Here is a 20,435-nt window from a genome sequence, read left to right as displayed (position 1 = left end):
ACGTAATGCAGCACGCTAGTGTTATTTATCTATATCTGTACTGCACATATAGTCTGATGGTGGTGGTCGCGGTCGTCCCGTCGTTGTTACGCTTTTCTCGCCATTTGTGGATTATTTACTATTCTGCCTCGTCACGGGACCCGTGTGTGCACTTTTTTTCTACTTGACTGTCCGCGTGATACCGTCGTTTGGTGTTTTACATGTGATACTCGACTAACGCGATAATGGACAGCAACAAGGACGAGGCCGAGAGGTGCATAGACCTCGCCGAGAGATACGTTCGCGAAAAGAGGTTCGACGACGCGGAAAAATTCCTTAAAAAAGCCCAGAGGCTATTCCCCACGAAGAAAGCCGAAGGTGAGTACTCTGTAATTTCAAAACATTCGCATCTTGCAATCTACACATAAAAATGTATTAAGATAATTTATTTACATAAGTTTTACCTATTTCGCTTTCGAGAAATAGTAGTTGTCGAATTTTGTTATTTTTAGAATTTTTTGACCTATTGTTCGTAATAGAATAATTCGTATCGAGCAAAATCAAATTTCTAAGTTGAATGTTCTTTGGTGTGTATATACATTATTATTCCTTCAATGACATTTTTTATACATGTCAGCTGATTGGTTTATCAATAAAAAATCAATCGGCGTTTATAGAAATTACCAAAAGCACACAATTGATTGATTTTACACGAAGTATTTATTAGTGACAGTGTCTAATTTTCATTGTGCCATTACAGATTTGTTAATAACAGTCACATTAATGTCAAAACAAACTGGTAAATCAGAACCTGAAGCAGAGGTTAGAAAAAGACAAACTACCTCAAAAGCAAATGGGCCACAAGTTCAAACCACCATTAACTACACAGAAGAACAAATCGAGCATGTCAGGAGGTAAATTATTATTTCATCAAGAGTTTGTAACCAATTAACTAGAGTGTAAAATTGACCAATCTGAACATATGCTTTGTCTTTTCAGGATAAAAAAATGTAAAGATTATTACGAAATTTTAGGAATTAATAAAGATGCTACTGACAGTGAGATTAAGAAAGCATACAAAAAATTAGCATTACAATTGCATCCAGATAAAAATAAAGCACCTGGAGCTGCAGAGGCATTTAAAGCTATAGGCAATGCTGTAGCTGTTCTAACTGATGTTGAAAAAAGAAAGCAATATGATATGTATGGTTCAGATGAAGAAAGAATCAGTAGTTCAAGGCACACACATACACAGTATAGTTATACACGAGGCTTTGAAGGTAGGTCCTGAACTCATTGCAAAATGTGTATTGAAATTTACATTATGTATTAGCATACTAAATTCAATTTTCAATTGGCTTATTTCAATTTATCATTCTAGCTGATATTACAGCTGAAGAACTATTTAATATGTTCTTTGGTGGTTTCCCTCAACAAGAATTTTATATGCGCAGAGGTGGTGGTAGGTGGATGAGACAAAATGAAGCTCAACATGCTCAGCATACTCATTCTCAAGTAGGAATACTTAATATTACCTATTTGTTTACATATTTGCTTATACTAATTATATAAATATTAATCTGTGATTTAGCAACAAGCAAATGGTTACACTACATTCCTTCAAATGTTACCTGTACTATTACTAATAGTATTGACAATGATGAGCAGTTTTTATATCTCTGATCCAGTTTATAGTTTACACCAAAGTTCGTAAGTACCCATTTTCCTTGATCTTTTAAAAAATTCATTTATCATTACAATAAAAATTTGCCATTTCAGTAAATATTCAACACAAAGAATTACTCAAAATCTGAAAGTACCATACTATGTAAAGGACAACTTTCAAACAGAGTATAAAGATAATTTAAGACGCCTTGAACATTCTGTCGAAGAAGAATACATGAATTTCTTACGGCATTCTTGCTTTAGAGAAAGAAATTATCGTAAGAATATAATCTATTCATTATCTTCATTTAAAAGAGCAAACGTAATCGTTATTGGTTTTTTTAGGAGAATCAATGATGTGGAAAGCAAGAAGTTTCGGAGATCAGGAACAATTTCAGCGAGCTAGAAATATAGAAATGCCTTCATGTAAAAAGCTTCAAGAAATGCAATGATAGTGAAAAAAGACTTAAATATAATTTTTAAGTTTAAATAAAATTTGAAACATGAATTGTAAGTATATAAAATGGTCACTTTTGAACAAGGTAAATTTTTGTTCAATAAGCATAATCTGGTTTTCGCATTTCATATCTTAAATAACATTTGTAGATTTTCTTTTTCTTTTAAAGTAATTTTGTTCAAATTAGCTTGTAAAATAGATTCACAGCGGATAAACCTTAGGACCTTTTTTAAAAAATACATTATTTCAATGTGCAATGCTTGCAGTGTATGTTGTAATTACAGTAATTTCATTGAATTGGCGTTAACAAAATATTATTTTTCCAATCAACTTCTGACGTATGAATTTCTTTCATTAATACCTATGTGTAATGATGCAAATTTTAAAGTCCATTTTTGAAACTGGTAATCGAATTCATTTTATTGAGTATAAGGGCAAAGAGAATCGTGAATAGTTACTGAATATTATTCAAGTGAAAGAGATGATTTTGCTAAACAATCATTTTGTAAATACAGTATTTTAGTGCAATTTGTCTTATCCAATCTTATTTAATTTATTTATAAACTTTCTTGCTGTTTAAAGATGATGTATTGTTGTTTATTGAAAGCAAAGATTAAATGAATTATTATTAAATAAACGTGTATAATATTTACTCTAAGTGTACCTAAATTTGGATTTATTTGTAAATTGAGATGAAGTAATCAGTGAATTAAAAAAAATTATAAAATTTCTTTATTCAAAGCAATACTATTAACATGACTGTACATCTATAAATTTCTTATCATACAAAATACTGATTTTTCAGAATATCAACAATTTTGCGAGAATGATTGAAAAATAAATTTTACCAAATGTTTGAATCTTGCATTAATTTTACGTGTTCATCGAAGGGCTCCAAGTGATCTGGTTTTAAAAATGTCTTGAAACCTGAAATAATTAAAATTATGTCATTGGCACAGTTTATAATATCTAATTAGACCAATAAGATTACAATTTACCGATTAGTAAGTGCTTTAATTTGTGATTTTCAATGAAAATTTTCTCCAATTTTATTAATAATTTGGTTACGTTACTATCGCCAGTTTGATACTCACTAACTATGGTTTTGAAAGTTTTAAATGTTTCTTTTGATAATGATTTTTTTACCTGAAAGTATACGATTTTTGTTATTAAAAATACAGTTTATTCAAATAAATTGAAAAAGAATCATCATTACCTCTTTTACATACTGTGCAGCTTGTTCCTTTTTTGGAATCACACTATTTACAGCTTGTCCAGAATTGTTGTGACCAAACAGTTCATGTGTATTAGTTAACGTAGACGTTGACGGAATGGCTGATTCATCTGAGTGAAAGTTCACTGGCTTAATTTTTAATTTTCTACGCTTTATGCTAGGTTCATTTGAACTTGCAACATCAAGCAGTACACTAGAAATTGTCTTCGGTGGCTTGCAGATACTAAAATTAATAATAGGTTTTGGTTTAGCTTCCAGTAAGGAAGCAAAACTATTATTTTGACTAATAGATTTTTCAACACATTGATGAGATTCGCATCTATAGTAACTACTAATATCGAAATTTCCATTTTCATTTTGAGATGCTGTCTCATTAACTTTAGCATTCATTTGACGTCGGCGAACTCCACTAGTATCAAACTGAGCTGGAACCGCTGGTAAAGACAAATCTGATATATCAATAGTACTACCTGACGGCTGAGGCAACTAAAAATTGCGCTAAGTTAACGTAGATTAAAATTGTAAAATGACGTTGAATCGGCTACTTACATTTGTTTGAGCGTATTTGAAAAATATTTGCAAGTCTTTGATTACAGTTTTGAAATTTGGAAATTTTTTTATACGTGGTCTAATCCAAGCTGATAATTGTTGCTTAAAAGATGGATTATCGAAACGACAGTCACAAAGTAGTATAGCTCCATAATCATTCTTATGACGAATTATACGGCCTATAGCTTGATTCACAGCTCTTGAAGCTTCCAATTGATACCACTGTTGTCCTGTTAAACTCTGAAATTGAAGATTTAAATTGCAAAGTTAAAAAAATTATATGTAGAAATTTTTATTTAATAAATTTACAATTTTTCCTAATGCTTTGTTTTCTTCCAAATAACGTTGTTTTAATATAACTCGAGGATCTTTCAGAGGAGGGAATGGTAATCCAGTAATTATAACTGCTCTTCCATTGGCATTAGCAAAATCTAAACCTTCGCTTACTTTTCCTCTACAAACTGCCATAAAAATTGCTCCTTTATGGTGAGGATCGTTAATTTTGTTGTAATACTCATTAATAATACTGTTAAACCCATCTTTGGATTGAGGTTCCACAAAGATAGGCTTTTGAAAAAAGAAATTAATATTAGAACTTAATTATCGTATTCAATTTGTAGATACAAAATGATATCATATTTAACGATTAGTACTTTTTTATTTTCTATTTGCGTCCATTTTCCCGTTTTCTGCCATTCTTCTTGACAAGTCCTCATAATTGGATATGATGGAAAGAAAATCAATAGTCCATGTGGTAAAATACTACTCAAAATTTTTATAGTCTCTCCAAGAGATCCAATGTATTTTGGATCATTTCTAAAATAAATTCAATAAATTAAAACATATTTAGAGCTAATTGATTAAACAAGAATACCTTGTATTGTATGAAGAATTTAAAGTATAACCATCATGACCAGCACTTATAATGCCAACACAAATTTGTTTCTCTGTTACTATGTGAGGGTTTTCCAATTGTACAGCAATGTCAATTCCAATTTCAGATATAAATGGTTTCAATGGTGACAAGGTACCACTGGTTAAAACAACTGAACGAACACCTTGATCCAATATTTGTTGCATGCTGGAACATATGAAAAGTAAAAAAATAAAATTAAAAAAAATAATTATGCACAGTCTACTTTTCATTCAACAAATTACCCAAATCCAGGACTGAAACACCAATAACTAATTAATTTCCCATCTGACTTTGTAATTTTTTTGGTTTCCCAAACATTTTTTGAACTTTTTTTAGGCTGCTCAACTTGAATGTAAACTTTGTAACATCTTTTAACTCTTTCTCTATAGTTTTGAGAATTTGCTCCTACAAATACTACACGCAGTAAATCACAAAACTTTTGAAGAGCATTCCCTTTTCTAATAAATGAAGATGTATTAACAGTTGTTAAATAAAGAATAATTTTATCCAACTTGTCACATATAAGTTGTGACTTTCCATGTGATATCTAAAAATATTATTTTACATTAAAGAAAATAAACAATTAAATACTTTTGAGCTAATCTTGGGTTACTTACATCAGCTTTTTCCAGTAAGTCAAAAATATAACCACCGGAAAACGTTTCACCTTCGTCAGTTCTTGTTATAACAATAGCATCTATAGCTTTTTCTACTTCTAAAAACATGGCTTTTAAATTACATAAATCTTCAGCTGTAAAATCCTTTTGTACAGCATTTGGAGTTTCAAAATCATTCTGTTCATTTGTTTCATCGATCATGTCTTTCATAACAGCTGTTATTTCATCTATACAAACTGCAATATCTGTACTACTAATCTATAAACAATTTATAGTGTCATATATTGGATAAGTTAATATTGACTATGTTTTATTATCAATTGACCTGCAAAGAAGTTGCTTCTTCACATATCTTTTCAACATTGTGTGCTTCGTCCAGCAAAACAACATTGTTTTGAATTTCAATACTTTGATTTTTCCTAGTCTTAGGATCTAAAATATAATTGTATGGCATAAATATAATATCAGCACTTTGTTTCAATTCCCTAGTCAGGTAATATGGACAACATTTCAATTTTTGGCCAGTCTTTACCAAATCTTCAATATCCAAAATATTTTGCCTTATAGTTGGATCATCTTTCCTGCAGATAATCAATTATTTTTTATTTTTTCAAATACGAGAATTTATTAAAATACAATGAGATAATTAATACCTTGCTTCAACATTATTATAATAGTAACAAGTTCTTGCTTTTATTTTAGCTTGACACATATGAATTTTAGTAGCACTATTGGTTTCTTTTGCCACTTCTGGATGAATGCAAAGTTGATCTCTTGAACCAAGAACTGTTACATTGACGTGTTTATATGCAGATCGTTTCAATTCTTGCATAGCCTGAGATAGTTGGGAATGAGTTCTTGACGCATAAATAATTTTTGGCATAGACCATCCAAAAGTATTTTGTGTTTGGACCAAAGCTTTGCCTCCTCCTTTGTCTAAATTTTTTGAAAATTGTTCAGCAAAATCAGAACCACCACTCAACTGATCTAAAGCTCCCATTGATAGCGCTTGAGATTGTATTTGAGCTTTTTTGACAATGAGCCAAGCCAATGATGAGCAAAGTAAACTTAATGTTTTTCCAGTACCTAATGTAAAATTCATAAAATCGTGAAATACTTTAACTGGAGTTAATATTTAGAACTTACCTGTAGGTGACTCTAAAACTCCATTTTTCCCATCTTGTAAACATTCAATAACTTTTGCCATATAATCTTCTTGAACTTGATAGGGTTTGAAAGGGAATTGCACAGTAACTCCCTTCAAAGTAATTTCCGTCATCGCAAATGTATAGTAGTAACACGATGAATTTAATAAAATTTATTGTTGATAACGAAATCACAACAACAAAACACGAATAGAATGTAATACGAAACCGCATCCGCAAGATTACATCTATTTGGCGGGAAATATTTTATTTGCGTTCGCGCTTGTTCATTCATCATTCGGCTGTATACAAGTAGTCTCATATCATACTTGTCATAATGGTAATGTGACGGTTTGCACGTGGCTTTCCGCGTAGTTCTGCGCAGCTCCCATCAAGCGGGGCATTTAATTGATGTTATCCTTGTCTGTATAGGTTATATTCAAACATGGACATAATGCTGGAGCTTTGTAATCGCCGAATAAAAAATTGCGATTTACTTGAAAGCGTAATCACTCATGAAGATTCACTAGGAAGTGATGTTGATAAGGTAATTAGTCCTATTTATTATTTGATAAAGAGATAATTTTTCGCGGAATGCAAATATCGGTTTTTTTTAGACTGATGTGTTGGAGAAAAATGTTGTTGCAGCAATTAATACAAAGCTCGAACGTGCAGAAAGTCATCTACAGGGTTTAAATTTATTGTATCAGTTTTTGCCTAGAATATCTAAAGATTCTTTGGTTAACAATTTTCCTCGCTGGATTTCCAAAGTTACACAGATTTTGAATAATGCACATGCTAGTTCAATTGAAATAGTTTGCCAAACTACAGGAGCACTGGTTGCAAAATGCAAAAAGATACCTGAACTTGACAAAAATGTTTCTATAAACAATGTCAAGCTCATCATTAAAATTTTAGTTCAACGATATGATCAGGATAACGATGGAGCACTGCTCAATTTACTCATAGTTTTGCTTTACCACTATCCAGAATCATGTGCACGGTTGCAGGTAAAATAACAGCAAGAAATATCTTCATCGTTAGTATGTTAACCTAATTTTTGTAATTTTAGGGACATTACAACAAAATTATTACTGCATGTATTGATGATATTAATGATGATATAATAATCACTGGTGCAAAATGTTATACGCTATTAGTAAGAGCACTTGAGCGTTCATTCAACAATTTGCCTAAAAATGAACCAATTATATTTCCTGACAATGTCTTTGCAAGTTGCCATGTTTCTCATCAAATTGATTTATGCCATAATTTATGTATGTTGATGGATGAATTATTTCAAGACTTAATATCAGTGTCTGTAGAATTTCCTAATGTAACTCAAAATAATACTAAAATCATTAATTTAGAATTAAGTGAATTATCTCGACATAATTTGATTGATTACTTTCGAGCTGCTCAAAATAGATTTACCAACATATGTATCTACTTATCAACGCTGTTAAAGTAAGGATTTTAAATTATCTTGCAGCTATTGTCATACAACTATTTATTTATTTATTTATTTATTACATTTTCATTCTAGAATTGGCGGAAATGGAAGAAAGAAATATGTATTACCAAATCTTATACTCCAAGTGATTTGTAAAGGCTTGGCAATAACTCCTGCTAATTTACAAGAAAATGACAATAACGAAGATAGGAAAAGAGAGTTTTTAATATCAATTTTGCCTGCATTCCACATTAGCTTGCTCAATGTTCTTGGAGATTTGATATTGTGGTAAAATATTTTGAATAGATTTAACTAGTTTTTCTTGATAATTATTAATTTTTTTATTGCAGTTTCCAACAAGAATTGCTGCCCTTTGCTTTGACTATTCAAAGATTAATAGTGCAAACTCTGGAATGGACACAGAAATGCTACAAACGCTTCAAAGACATTAGAATATTGGCATACAAAACTTTAACAACATGGTTAAAGCAAGCAGGAACTTTATCAGGATTTCAATTAGTAGCTGACGAATTTTTGCCGCACATACTCAATGACCTATCGCCGCCCAGCAAGAAAAGCATTGTATTGACTTCAAATGTAATATCTTTTTTTACTATTATAATAATTATGAAAGCTTAAGTAGCATTACGTTATGGTAGAAGATTTGTTAATTATTGGATTGTATTATTATCTGACACAGAAAGGCACTAAACGAAAATCGAAGACTCAAAACTCAAAAAGCACGCAAACTACAAGTAATAAAGATTCAGAAATATCGCTTTATTCCGATATGGAATTGTGCTCCCAAGTTTTGTCGACCACGCAAGCTATTGTGTCAAATGCAAATGTCTTTTTAAAACAATCATTTTACATCGTAAGTGTTTCTAGAAGATAATAAACTCGAACAATAATTAATTGAAAATTTGTCCAATCCTAGGAAATTCGAAATGCAACAGTGTTATTATTGTGCGAACAATATACCAAGAAAGAATATTTCCCGGTGTCTTTAGAAAATACAGAGTACCGACTTCAACTAATGAAAACTCTTCAAGTATTAGGTCTATTTATACACGTTTCAACCCCTCCGCCTACCGCAATTGCTATAAAGATGTTTGGAGAAGCTATGCAACAGGCAGATCCAGATATAAGAGAAGAGGCAAAACTCGGTTTTGCCATGTTGCGTCACATAATTTATCCTTCTTCACCTTCATTGATGCTTCCAGTATACGAACCTCAGGTTTTTTCGCGACCTTCCTCACCAATGGAAGTCGTTCAACACGAAAATCTCATTTTTTCTTCTCATATGAAGCGGTGCCATGAAGTATCGAAAGACGACGTTGGCGATTCGGCGGAACCGTCAAAACGACAGAGAGCCAGCCAACAAGAATCTACCGATGCAACGGATCTGTTTTCCGGTGTGCCACGATGCCATCCAGTATCCAAAGACGACATTGGCGATTCATCTGAATTGCTTAAACGACAGGAAGCTAGCGAACAGGAATCTACTGATGCAACGTTTGTTCAGCAATTAACGATAGAAAATGAAATTTCAAATATTGAAATCTCGACATCGACTGAAAAGTCCCAAATAGATGCTTCAGCAACAAAGAAAATTCCAATCAATAGAATTTCCAGTGAGCCGCCCGATTCAACAAACGTCAGTTTGAAAGCTGCAAATGTCAATGAGAAACTTGAAACAGATGATGATATGCTAATGTCGTTCTGTGATGAGCCAATTTCATAAAATTAACAAGTAGCAATCGAGTGGATATTTTTTTCGTATGTTATCGGTTATTAAATTTTGTAAAAATAAAGTATTTTCGTAATATGAAAACTAAACGCATTAAAACTTGTTGGCACAGCACATTATCGATACGATTATTCAATTAAAACTACAAATATCGTTTGGACAGTACAAATATCGTCGAAACTTCTCATTAGATCAGTAAAAAGCAGATCGCAAACATTGTCGACAGTATAGAGGCAACTAAAAAGAGAAAGTTAAATCTAATACTGTTCGAACGACATTAAAGTTTTGCAATTTTAATTGTTGCACGAGTTGAAAACATAGACAGGTTTTGTCCTGGTACGTATACAAATAATTACCCGCCGCGCGACGACGGGTGAAAAATGCGGAGAAGTAAAAATTCACCGCTTTCATTTTCTCCTCGTTTTCTCCTCTCGCAGACCGTGACATTGATCGTGAACTACATATATGCACGACAATGCGCGACTCTGCTCGCCAAAGCAAGCGTTTTGTTTTGATGACGAACGCTAAATATAGAGGGGTAAACACGAGGAACGTGGCATTGTAATTTAAGCAGTTCGATCAATAAATACACGCGCGCTCGTAATGAACGGCGAGTGCGACGGCAGCCGAACGCGAGCAACGCGAACTTTATTCGGCACGTTTGTGTGCGTTAAAACGATTCGGAAATGGATTTTGAACGTCAAAGAGTGCGCGGCGTAGAGTACATGCGAACGAAGCGCGTTTCGCTCACACGTATAAACGAAAGCCACTGTGTGGCCCGTCAAAAGCGAAATTCCCCGGTGGGAAGTGGCTGGTCGCGATCGCACGTACAATATAATGAGAAAGCAAACAGTGCGACGAGCGGAGCGTGATTCCCCCCATAGAAAGTACGTGCGAAAAATCAATTTGATCCTCGCGCGAGCGACGGACGGCTCCTGTCTGTCTACCTTATTATAGTTCTGCGTAGCTGACACAAACTGACGTCAATCGTCAAAACTATGTGTATCCTGGTTGGATTATTGCATATACGCACTTGATTTCATGAAACTTGCGAGCTTCCTGTCGGATTTCACGGTTTCGAAAAAAGAAACACGTCTAAATGGAGCGCTTTTTATTTTATAATATCTAGATGAAAACGGCAATGAATTAAACCAAAAGAATGCGTTTACTAAACCTACGTATCTTTACAATGAAGAATTATATAGGCTGTTGAAATGCACGTACTAATAGAAAATCTTAAATGGTTAATTATATGCATAAAAAATAATGTTCTTTTATAAAATTTTTATGGCTTCACTTAGATTATAGACTGACTGATAACTTATTATTATTACTTCGTAATTAATAACATATCTAAGCGTGAATGACGAATACATGTTCCATTGAAAGAAAACTCATCATCGTGTTAAAGACATAACGGTAGTGAAAGCAGAGTCGTTAACTGACTCAAAAAAAATCGAAACTGTAAAAAGTTTCAACGGTATTTGGCTGCCAAGATAAAACAACTATATTAATACTCCGATGGTGATCATAAAAGTATACAAAGAATGAACAAATTATAGATTACAACTGCTATATGAAAAGTCAGACTGGACTCTCTGAAAAACAGCTTTCCGCCAAATAAATCGCGCTGATCTTAAAAATACGGGCGAGAGGCTATTGATCCAGTGTTGCAGGTAGGTATTAAAAGAGCTGACGGTAGAACGCTAGTCACGAGTTTGCGTGAAAGTGTTGTAGCGGAGGTTAGCTGCACCCCTCCATCACGCCTCTCCGTGTAGACGTCATCAGTGATCGCGCAGCACAGAGCCGAGCTGATGCCAGCTCGCGTTTACTGTTAGTCGTCGTCGTCGCGCAGCAGTAGCAGCATCATCAATTAGAAGACCAGTGTTGACGACGCACCTCAGGATGCTGCTCTGAACACAAAGTCGCGCGCGCCAGAGGGTTTCCATTTTTTTTTTTTCGAAGAGAGCGAGAGAAAGGTCGAAAGGAGACAAAGTTTGAAGATCAGCGAGATGGGTCTCGTAGCAGTTTTTACGGTGGCCGCGTGCGTCATCGTAGCCAGCGACGCGTACTCACCACGTTGGACCTCGCCAAGCGGTGGTAGCGGCAACGGGGGCCCTATTGAGGACTTCGTCGTGCCGCATTACACGCACTACCATGAGCTTCAAGAGCTCTTCAAGAATCTCAGCGAGCAGTTCCCCAACCTGGCCAAGGTGCAGTCGATCGGCAAGTCGGTAGAGGGTCGCGATCTGTTGGTGCTGGAGATCAGCAACAATGTGCACGAAAGGGAGCTTGGCAAACCCATGGTCAAATACGTGGCCAACATGCACGGAGACGAACCCGTTGGACGAGAGCTCATGGTATATTTGGCCAAGTATCTGCTCTATAACTACGGCAAGGATCCGCGTGTCACCCGACTTGTCAACGGCACGGACATCTTCATCATGCCGTCGCTCAATCCAGATGGCTTTGAAAAATCAAGGGTGAGCTGACGTTCATTAGAGTAATTCCCCGATCAACGTTGCGCTCGTAGCGCAGAAAATCTCTTATCTACTTTCCGACGCGAAAATTGCCATATGTGCTTTTTTTTCGTCTCTGACTGATATATTGCGTTTACTTTTTTTTTTTATTTTCGGCTAATGCTTTGATTTCGACTTTGCTTGTTTGTTTAGGAGGGTATGTGCAACTCTCTAGAAAATTACACTGGTCGTGAGAATGCCAACCATGTGGACCTCAATAGAAATTTCCCAGACCAGTTTGATCCTAGAATCAATCACATCAAGGGTGGAAAGCTTATCCAGGGAAGACAAGCTGAAACCGTGGCTATGATGCAATGGATTGTAACTCATCCATTCGTTTTATCTGCCAATTTTCATGGTGGTGCTGTTGTAGCAAGTTATCCATTTGATTCTGGGTATGATCAGAACATTAGCATATTTTGGTGCTATGCATTTTTGAGCTTATAGATTTCCTTTTCAGAATCGTCAATGACTGTTGCGAAGAAAGCAAGTCTCCCGATGACAGGGTATTCAAACATCTTGCTCATACTTACGCTGACAATAATCCAGCTATGAGGGCTGGAAATACCTGTCCATCTGAGACATTCAGTGGTGGTATTACCAATGGAGCTCAATGGTAACTTTGCATAAACTTTGTCTAATCCGAAACGTTTACTCTTTTATATATACTTGTTTTTATTATTTCAATTTTTTAAATAAATATTATTGTTATCCAACGATAGGTACAAAGTAACAGGAGGCATGCAAGATTTCAATTATGCTCGTTCTAATGCATTTGAAGTAACATTTGAGTTGAGTTGCTGTAAATATCCATTTGCTACTCTATTACCAGGATATTGGCGTACAAACAAAGAATCTCTCCTAAAGTACCTCGAACAAGCCCACATTGGAATTAAAGGTATATATCTATTGAATTGAATGGCTTGATACTTCATAGTTCAAAACTAATAATAATGAATATTAGGCCTAGTGACTGATCTTGAAGGAAATCCAGTACCAGATGCTGACATTGTTGTGGTTGGAATATCTAAAAATATTACAAGCACAAACCGAGGGGAGTATTGGCGTTTACTTTTGCCTGGAACATACACTGTATATGCTTCAGCCTGGGGGTTAGTTCTTTTCATACAACAATATCTAATCAATGAATTACTTAATGTCTCAATTAAATTCATAAAATTTAAATGTGTTTTTACAGTTATGCTCCAAGTGAACCACAACGAGTAACTGTGAAAAAAGGCAATGCTGAAATTGTAAATTTTGTCTTGACAAAACTACCGTATCGCGATCAACAAGGTAATTTTGACAATTATTATTACGAAGTATCACCATTTTTGAACCGCTTTCCACCGCCGAAGAGATTCATCCATCCCTATTACCAAAAGAAATAATGGTGGTAGCTCGAAGAACGAAGCCAATTTATTTTATAAAACGCCTCTACCATTTTTTTCCTATTTTACGTATAAAAGTCTGAAGACCTATTTAAAATTTGGACTTTAAAAGGCATCCATTTCAATTTAATTATCAATATCAATACCCAAAGCAATCTAAATTAATCAGTATTTTCATGAAGATACGTATGCGTCATTATTTATGAATTTAAAAAATCATAAAAGTTTCTCAGTTTGTAGTACTTAATTTATTATAATATTTAAAACACTATTAGTGGTATATTGGATAAATAATCCATTTTATTTTTATCTATGTAACGTGCTTATTTAACGCTAATTGATACGTAGAATGTAAACACAAGGTAGAGAGAATAAAAAGAAGTGAGGTCAATCAGCCTCGAGGCGGTTTTTCAACTAATGGAACAAACGTCAAATTACAAGTCCGATCGCTAAAAAAACTATCGGATAATTTATATAAATCATTCATAGATCTGCCGGATGTTACAACATATGTGTATGTGTATGCGCGCGCGCGCGCGTGTGTGTGTGTGTGTATACACACGCGCGTACGCGCGCATTTAAAATTGTTAGAAAAAAAGAAATTATTTTTTCAGCTTGAGGCTGATATATACGAACAAATCTTTTGACATTATAGAAACGTACTGATTCGATATCAAATTGAAAAAAAAACCCAGATATATTTTTAGATCTGTTAATTTTTAGATTTTTAAATACCATTTGCAATATCTTTATTGAGGTATATTTATTGAATATAGCTAGGTCAGTTAAATGTGATTATTTTTTCTAATTTCCCCGTGACTGTGCAATTATAGTTGATAAGTGAACAGATTCATTTCATGAAAAGAAATCCGAATATTTCTATACTATAGAACCAATTGATATTTAATAGAACGATATAGATGGCGTAATATTTTACCGATTAAAGTAATTTCGTTGAATGTTGGTTTTTATAGTTTTCTCTTTTTTATTTTTATTTAATTTTATTTACACTATTTATTGTTTGCTACGAATGAACATGAGAATCGAATAAATATTTTTCGTTATCGAATGACATGTACTTCGAATATAGAAATTCATTGAAAATGAAAACATGTACTGTATAGTGAAATATAAAAATAAAGAATTATATTTGATGTGGACCGTGTGTTTTTCTCAATATGCAGCGACCAAGAATCCTCAATCCTCCGCAAATATCGAGTGCATTATGAATTCGATCGCTATTAATTTCTTTGCTCTCCTACCTTGTGTTTATTTGTTCGTTGCTTGGTCAGCGCTGACGAGCATCGTTCTTTCGTTTCGTTTGCGCCGTCCGTCCGTCCGTCCGTCCGTCCGTCCGTCACGCGGACGCTCGCGATCGGCGGCGGCCAGTCGCTCGGGCGCGAAAAAACGGAGCCTTCGACGTCGCGGTCCGCGGGACAGCTAATGGTCTGGCACGAAACGTAGCAGGCGAGGCGCACCGGGTGACCAAGACGATGCGCCCGCGCGACCAGGACGGCTTCTACACGCACCCGGAGTTCGGCCACCACAACTACACGGCGATGGAGGCCTACCTGAAGCAGCTGAGCGCCAACTACCCGGACAGGGCGCGGCTGTACAGCGTGGGCAAGTCGGTGCAGGGTCGCGAGCTGTACGTGATCGAGGTGACGAGCCGGCCGGGCGAGCACGCGCCCGACAAGCCCGAGGTCAAGCTGGTGGCCAACATGCACGGCAACGAGGTGGTGGGCCGCGAGCTGCTGCTGCTGCTGGCGCGCTACCTCTGCGAGAACTACCAGCTGGACCGGCGGGCCAGCGCCATCGTCGACCGCGTCAGGCTGCACCTCATGCCGAGCATGAACCCCGACGGCTACGAGAAGGCCAGGGAGGGCGATTACGACGGCCTGCTGGGCCGCGGCAACGCGCACGACGTGGACCTCAACCGCAACTTCCCCGACCAGTACGAGCAGAGCGAGGTTGAGCGCGCGGGCCGCGGAGGGCGTAAGGCTCGCGGGTGTAAGGCGGTCTTCTCGGTGTCGCAGGGCAACGTGGCGCGCGAGCCCGAGACGCAGGCCGTCATGAGGTGGATCGCCGAGCTGCCGTTCGTGCTGTCGGCCAACCTGCACAACGGGGCGCTGGTGGCCAACTACCCGTACGACGACAACCCGAAGTCGGTGGGCGAGGGCCGCGCCCGGGCCAACCCCAGCCCCGACGACGACCGTGTTCCGCATGCTGGCGCTCGCCTACTCGGAGGCCCATCCGACGATGCACCTGGGCCGGCCGTGCGCGCCGCCGCCGGGCGCGCACTGGCCGCGCGGCATGCTCGACGAGGCGTTCCCGCGCGGCATCACCAACGGCGCCGCCTGGTACCCGGTCACCGGCGGCATGCAGGACTACAACTACGTGCACGGCAGCGCCTTCGAGATCACCCTCGAGCTGGGCTGCGCCAAAGTTCCCCAACGCCAGCGACGTGCGGGCCTACTGGCGGGACAATCGCGAGGCCCTGCTGCGCTTCGTCGAGGCGGTCGGTCGCGCTCTCCTCCCCGCGCCCCTCGCGCCCCTCGCGCGCCTCGCGGCCGTCTCAGCTCCGGGCTTGTCGGTTGCAGTCGCGGCGCGGCGTGCACGGCCTGGTGCGCTCGTCCATCGGCGGCCCCATAGCGCACGCCAGGATCCACGTGGAGGGCCGCGAGCACGACGTCTACGCCGGCGCCGCGGGCGACTACTGGCGCCTGCTGCCGCCCGGCGCCTACAACCTCACCGCCAGCGCGCCCAACTACGAGCCCCTCGCGCAGCTGGCCCGGGTGGGCGACTTAGGCGACGCCGAGACGGTGCTCGACTTCACCCTCGTCCGCGACGACCCCTACCACTGGTGAGCGCCGCTCGGCTGCCGAGCGGGGACGGGACGCCGCGCTCATTCTCCCTCTCTCCGTCCGCCAGGGTCCACCTGCACGACTTCGATCTGCGGGCCAACCTGAAGGAGGGCTACTTGAAGAACAGCGAGCTGAGCCAGAGCTTCATGGTGCTGGCGGCGCAGAGGCAGCGGCTGGCCGAGTTCAAGGCCGACGACTCGCCCGTCAGCGCGGCCCTCCACTCGCTGAAGATCGCGCGCAACGTGAGTAGCGGCGAGCCGAGAGTCGCGCGATTCTGACCCGGCCGGGCCTCTGCCCCGCGCAGATCGGCGACAGCGACGAGGACAAGTTCCACGTGGCCCTCGTCGGCGGCCTGTTCGCCTCGCAGCCGGTGGGCCGGGAGATCCTGCTGCGCTTCGCGCGCCACCTGCTCAAGGGCGACGCGGAGGACGCGGCCGTCCGGCGGCTGCTGGACAGACTCGCGCTGCACTTCCTGCCGGGCGTCGACCCCCACTTCGACAAGGTCGAGGCGCGCTGCGAGCCCTCGGTCGGCGACGAGGTCGTGGACAAGCTGTACGAGCCGGACCGCAAGCAGCCCGAACTGGACCTCGTGACGCACGCCTTCGAGCAGATGCTGAGGACCGAGGGCTACGACGTGCTCGTGCTGTTCGGCGGCGGCCGCGGACTGGACGCCACGTGAGTATCGCCGCGCGCCGCTCGGCCGCGCGACCGCCCGCTGATCGGCCCTCTGCGACGAGCCGCAGGTACGCCGGTGACAAGGCGGGCTTCCTCGAGGGCTTCGTCGACGACTACCGCAAGTCCGCTCGCAAGGAGCGCTGCAACAACACCCGCAGCGAGGACCTGAGCAAAGTCCAGGACTTCATCAGCCGGCGATACGACATCCCAGTGGTCGGTCCTCGCCTGTCCGCGAGGTTCGCTTCCGCGCTCAACGCTCTCTCCTCTCCGATTTCAGCTGAGCTTCTCGCTGTCCTGCTGCAAGTACCCGGACGACAAATCCATCCCGAGCATCTGGAGGGAGATTCTGGAGCCGCTGAGGAGCCTCGCCAGGCGCCTGTCGAGCGGCGTTCGAGTCAGCGTCATGGACGCCGACAGGAAGCCTTTGAGGAACGCCAAAGTGAAAATCGGAAGAGCGCTCTACGGGGTGACGAAGAACATGGCCTACTTCAAGGCGATATTGCCCCCTGGCGTTCACAGCGCGACGTTCAGCTGCCTCGGCTACCAAGACGAGACGGTACAGCTGACGGTCGCGGACGACCAAGTGACGACGATGGACGTCGTTCTGTCGACGCTCGAATCCATCGCCATCGGGCAGCGTACCGACCGAATAAACAAAGTCCTGGACGAGCTCAACGGCAAGTTCCCGAAAACATCGACTCTCCGCGAAATCGGGGTAAGCAGCAAGGGCCACAAGATGCTGGCGCTCGAGATTCACTCCGAGCAGGATCCCGACCATCCCGTGGAGCAGCCGTCCGTCGTTTTCTCCGCGGGGCTGGCCCAGGGAGCGCCCACCACGTCCGGCGTGCTCGTCCACCTGGCCACGTACCTGCTGACCGAGTACCGCGTCGAGGACCAAGTCGCGAGTTACCTCAGGAACCTGTCCATCTTCGTCGTGCCCGATCTCGATCCCGACTCGGACGAGACGGAGACCTGTGCCTACGTCCCCGAGAGGACGCTCGAGCAGTTTCCCCTCGAGGAGGGCGCGATGCGGTACCACCCGAACGCGATGACGATCGGCCGCTGGTTCCAGGCGATCAAGCCCGTCGTGACGGTCAACCTGAAGACCGGCTCGCTCCACGTGGAAATCCCGTTCGGCGACAAGCTCGGCAAGGACCGCGCGAGACCCTACAGGACCGACGACGACGGCATGCTGCAGCACCTCGCCGAGACCTACGCCCTGAACCACCCGACGATGAGCCTCGTCAATTGGAAGTGCGACAGCAAGGCCGTGCTCGAGAAGAGCGGAACCACTCACGCGGGCGTGGCCGCGCGCGCCAGCCGGAACAACTCGTTCGTGGACTACCTGTACCTGAAGGCGGGCACGCTGCCGCTGGACGTCTACCTGGCGTGCTGCAACACCGACGACGACAAGCGGGCCTGGGACAGCAACCGGAGGAGCCTGCTCAGCCTCGTCGCCGAGGTCCACAAGGGACTGCAGGGCTTCGTCGTCAGCGAGAAGGGCGAGCCGATACCGCGGGCCGTCGTCTCTCACGACCGCTCGGCCCATCGGCTCGAGAGCCGCGATAACGGGGCCTACTGGCTGATGCTGCCGCCCGGCAGCCATGTGATCGTCGTCGAGGCTCCGGGCTACCACAGACTCACCCAGGTCGTCAACGTCACCGATCGCGCAATCATGCCCAAAGTCATGCTCAAGATGACGCGGAACGAGAGCATTCTGGGCATGCCTCGGCTGCTCTTTGTCATTCTGTCAGGCAAGTCCCCCTCCCCCCCTTGTCGCCGTTCGGTGCCTACAAATGCGCGTGTTTCATTCATATCTCTGCACCGCAGGCTCGATACTCGTGGTCGTCGTAGCCATGTGTGCATTCGTCATTTCCAAGTGCCAGGCAAGGCAGAGCGAAGACAAAGACAGGCGGCCGTACGCTTTCAGCTTACTGCGGGAGGGCACCTCCTTTTTCGACGACGACGAAAAAGAGGTCGAAATATTCAAACGACCAGTGAAAGGTAATTTCCCATTTCGATCGTAAACCAACGTTGCGTTCACGATCCGCGCTTCCTTTCAGAGTACAACAAAGAAACCGTCCAAGTCGACGCAAAGCCTTTCTTCGATGACGCCAGCTCCAGTTCCGACGAGGCTAGCGATTTGGAGTTTGTAAAACCGGATCGGGAATGGAAGAGCAGGAGTTCCGAGTAATTCAGACAAGTTCCCTTTCCCGACGATCAAACTTTATTGTACAGACGTTCGAATGGAAACAGTGAGACTGCGAGCTAAGGAAACTTTATAAATCAAGTTTAAGTCATGTTTAATTTTGACTAATTGATGCAATGCCCACGAATAGTAGCTTTTGTATATACATAAGAAAACTCGAGTGAAATGAAACTAATTGATAATTAAGTTAGATTAATAAGAAAAAAGAGAAGATTGTTCTCAAATTAATAAGAAAGCGTCAAACAATCAGTGAGGCCTTGAAAACTACATTTACAATCAAGTTTTTTAACTATACATACATTCTAAGATGAACGGTCTATTTACAAGCTTTCTATAATTATTTGCATAGATCTATATGTACTTATGTCACTGACAACCGGTTGGATTTCATAATTTACATTTTATACCTTCACATCTGTAGTAACTTTTTTACACGCTACATAAGAGTATATTGAATTTTATAAATATTTACAAATATATACATAATAATATGCACACGTTGAAAATTACAATCATTCCAAGATTTTATAAATATATTTTTAATCTCAGTGTTATACAACAAACTTCCAACTAACTCGACTGTGATCAATAAATATACTGGTTACAAAATGTGTATTTTAAGAATAACAACGCATTTATCCTGTTGTTGCAATGCTAAATAACTGCAATAAGAAGAAACATGAAAGGAAAAATAAATGAAACTACTATTTTAAAAAATAACTTGGTTTATATTTTATTCAACCATTCTATAAATAATGATACAAAATATACAAAATATGTTGATATCTTGCTTCGAATCCAGTCAAGTATATTTTACTTTAGAAACGTAGCATACGATAAAAGGCACTGTACATCGACTGCTTAAAAATGCAACATGAAACTCTGCTGAAAACTCACAATGTTAAGCCTACGTACTTATATTTAATACTCTTTATAACTGTACTTCATACGCAATGCATCATACATATTAATCATAAATACAAAATTGTTTGATCGTATGCATCACTGCATA

The 20,435-nt window shown here is 40.7% G+C and overlaps 4 protein-coding genes across 5 annotated transcripts; 3 read left to right on the top strand and 1 right to left on the bottom strand.

Annotated features, from left to right (window-relative positions):
* The first annotated feature begins 54 nt into the window (after positions 1–54).
* Positions 55–2,660, top strand: LOC131673211 (dnaJ homolog subfamily B member 12). Its single transcript, XM_058951034.1, has 7 exons — positions 55–357; positions 740–893; positions 979–1,259; positions 1,361–1,494; positions 1,571–1,689; positions 1,759–1,922; positions 1,990–2,660. Exons 1-7 carry the CDS (start codon positions 225–227, stop codon positions 2,094–2,096), a joined length of 1,092 nt encoding a protein of 363 aa, XP_058807017.1. The 5' UTR covers positions 55–224; the 3' UTR covers positions 2,097–2,660.
* A 205-nt stretch (positions 2,661–2,865) lies between these two features.
* On the bottom strand, positions 2,866–10,193 carry LOC131673209 (regulator of telomere elongation helicase 1 homolog). 2 transcript variants are annotated; one of them, XM_058951032.1, is made up of 13 exons: positions 10,122–10,193; positions 6,564–6,675; positions 6,071–6,503; positions 5,743–5,998; positions 5,418–5,675; positions 5,043–5,347; positions 4,759–4,965; positions 4,538–4,700; positions 4,194–4,451; positions 3,885–4,124; positions 3,318–3,821; positions 3,100–3,247; positions 2,866–3,028 (listed from the first exon to the last, which is right to left on the bottom strand). In XM_058951032.1, the coding sequence occupies exons 2-13, from the start codon at positions 6,622–6,624 to the stop codon at positions 2,946–2,948; spliced, it is 2,916 nt and encodes a 971-aa protein (XP_058807015.1). In that variant the 5' UTR covers positions 6,625–6,675; positions 10,122–10,193; the 3' UTR covers positions 2,866–2,945. The 2 variants fall into 2 exon arrangements, with proteins under 2 accessions (XP_058807015.1, XP_058807014.1); XM_058951031.1 differs by lacking the exon at positions 10,122–10,193 and having other exon boundaries at positions 6,564–6,793.
* Positions 6,958–9,859, top strand: LOC131673210 (proline-, glutamic acid- and leucine-rich protein 1-like). The gene is made up of 7 exons (XM_058951033.1): positions 6,958–7,109; positions 7,180–7,572; positions 7,635–8,029; positions 8,109–8,303; positions 8,366–8,612; positions 8,716–8,889; positions 8,953–9,859. Exons 1-7 carry the CDS (start codon positions 7,008–7,010, stop codon positions 9,757–9,759), a joined length of 2,313 nt encoding a protein of 770 aa, XP_058807016.1. The 5' UTR covers positions 6,958–7,007; the 3' UTR covers positions 9,760–9,859.
* Positions 10,194–11,309: 1,116 nt separating the features above from the next.
* LOC131673186 (carboxypeptidase D-like) lies at positions 11,310–20,114 on the top strand. The gene is given in 18 exon segments (XM_058950992.1): positions 11,310–11,441; positions 11,495–12,248; positions 12,438–12,679; positions 12,745–12,900; positions 13,007–13,182; positions 13,249–13,396; positions 13,483–13,580; positions 15,140–15,645; positions 15,712–15,885; positions 15,887–16,117; positions 16,119–16,193; positions 16,276–16,538; positions 16,607–16,781; positions 16,844–17,214; positions 17,283–17,427; positions 17,492–18,968; positions 19,045–19,218; positions 19,278–20,114. Coding segments are annotated over 17 exon segments (5,013 nt in total). The 5' UTR covers positions 11,310–11,441; positions 11,495–11,777; the 3' UTR covers positions 19,409–20,114.
* Positions 20,115–20,435: the final 321 nt, after the last annotated feature.

This window comes from Phymastichus coffea, unplaced genomic scaffold (genome assembly GCF_024137745.1).
Source record: "Phymastichus coffea isolate CEN01 unplaced genomic scaffold, Cenicafe_Pcof_1.1 PCOF00170, whole genome shotgun sequence".
Lineage (NCBI taxonomy): Eukaryota > Metazoa > Arthropoda > Insecta > Hymenoptera > Eulophidae > Phymastichus > Phymastichus coffea.
This window is presented reverse-complemented; position numbering and strand designations above follow the sequence as displayed.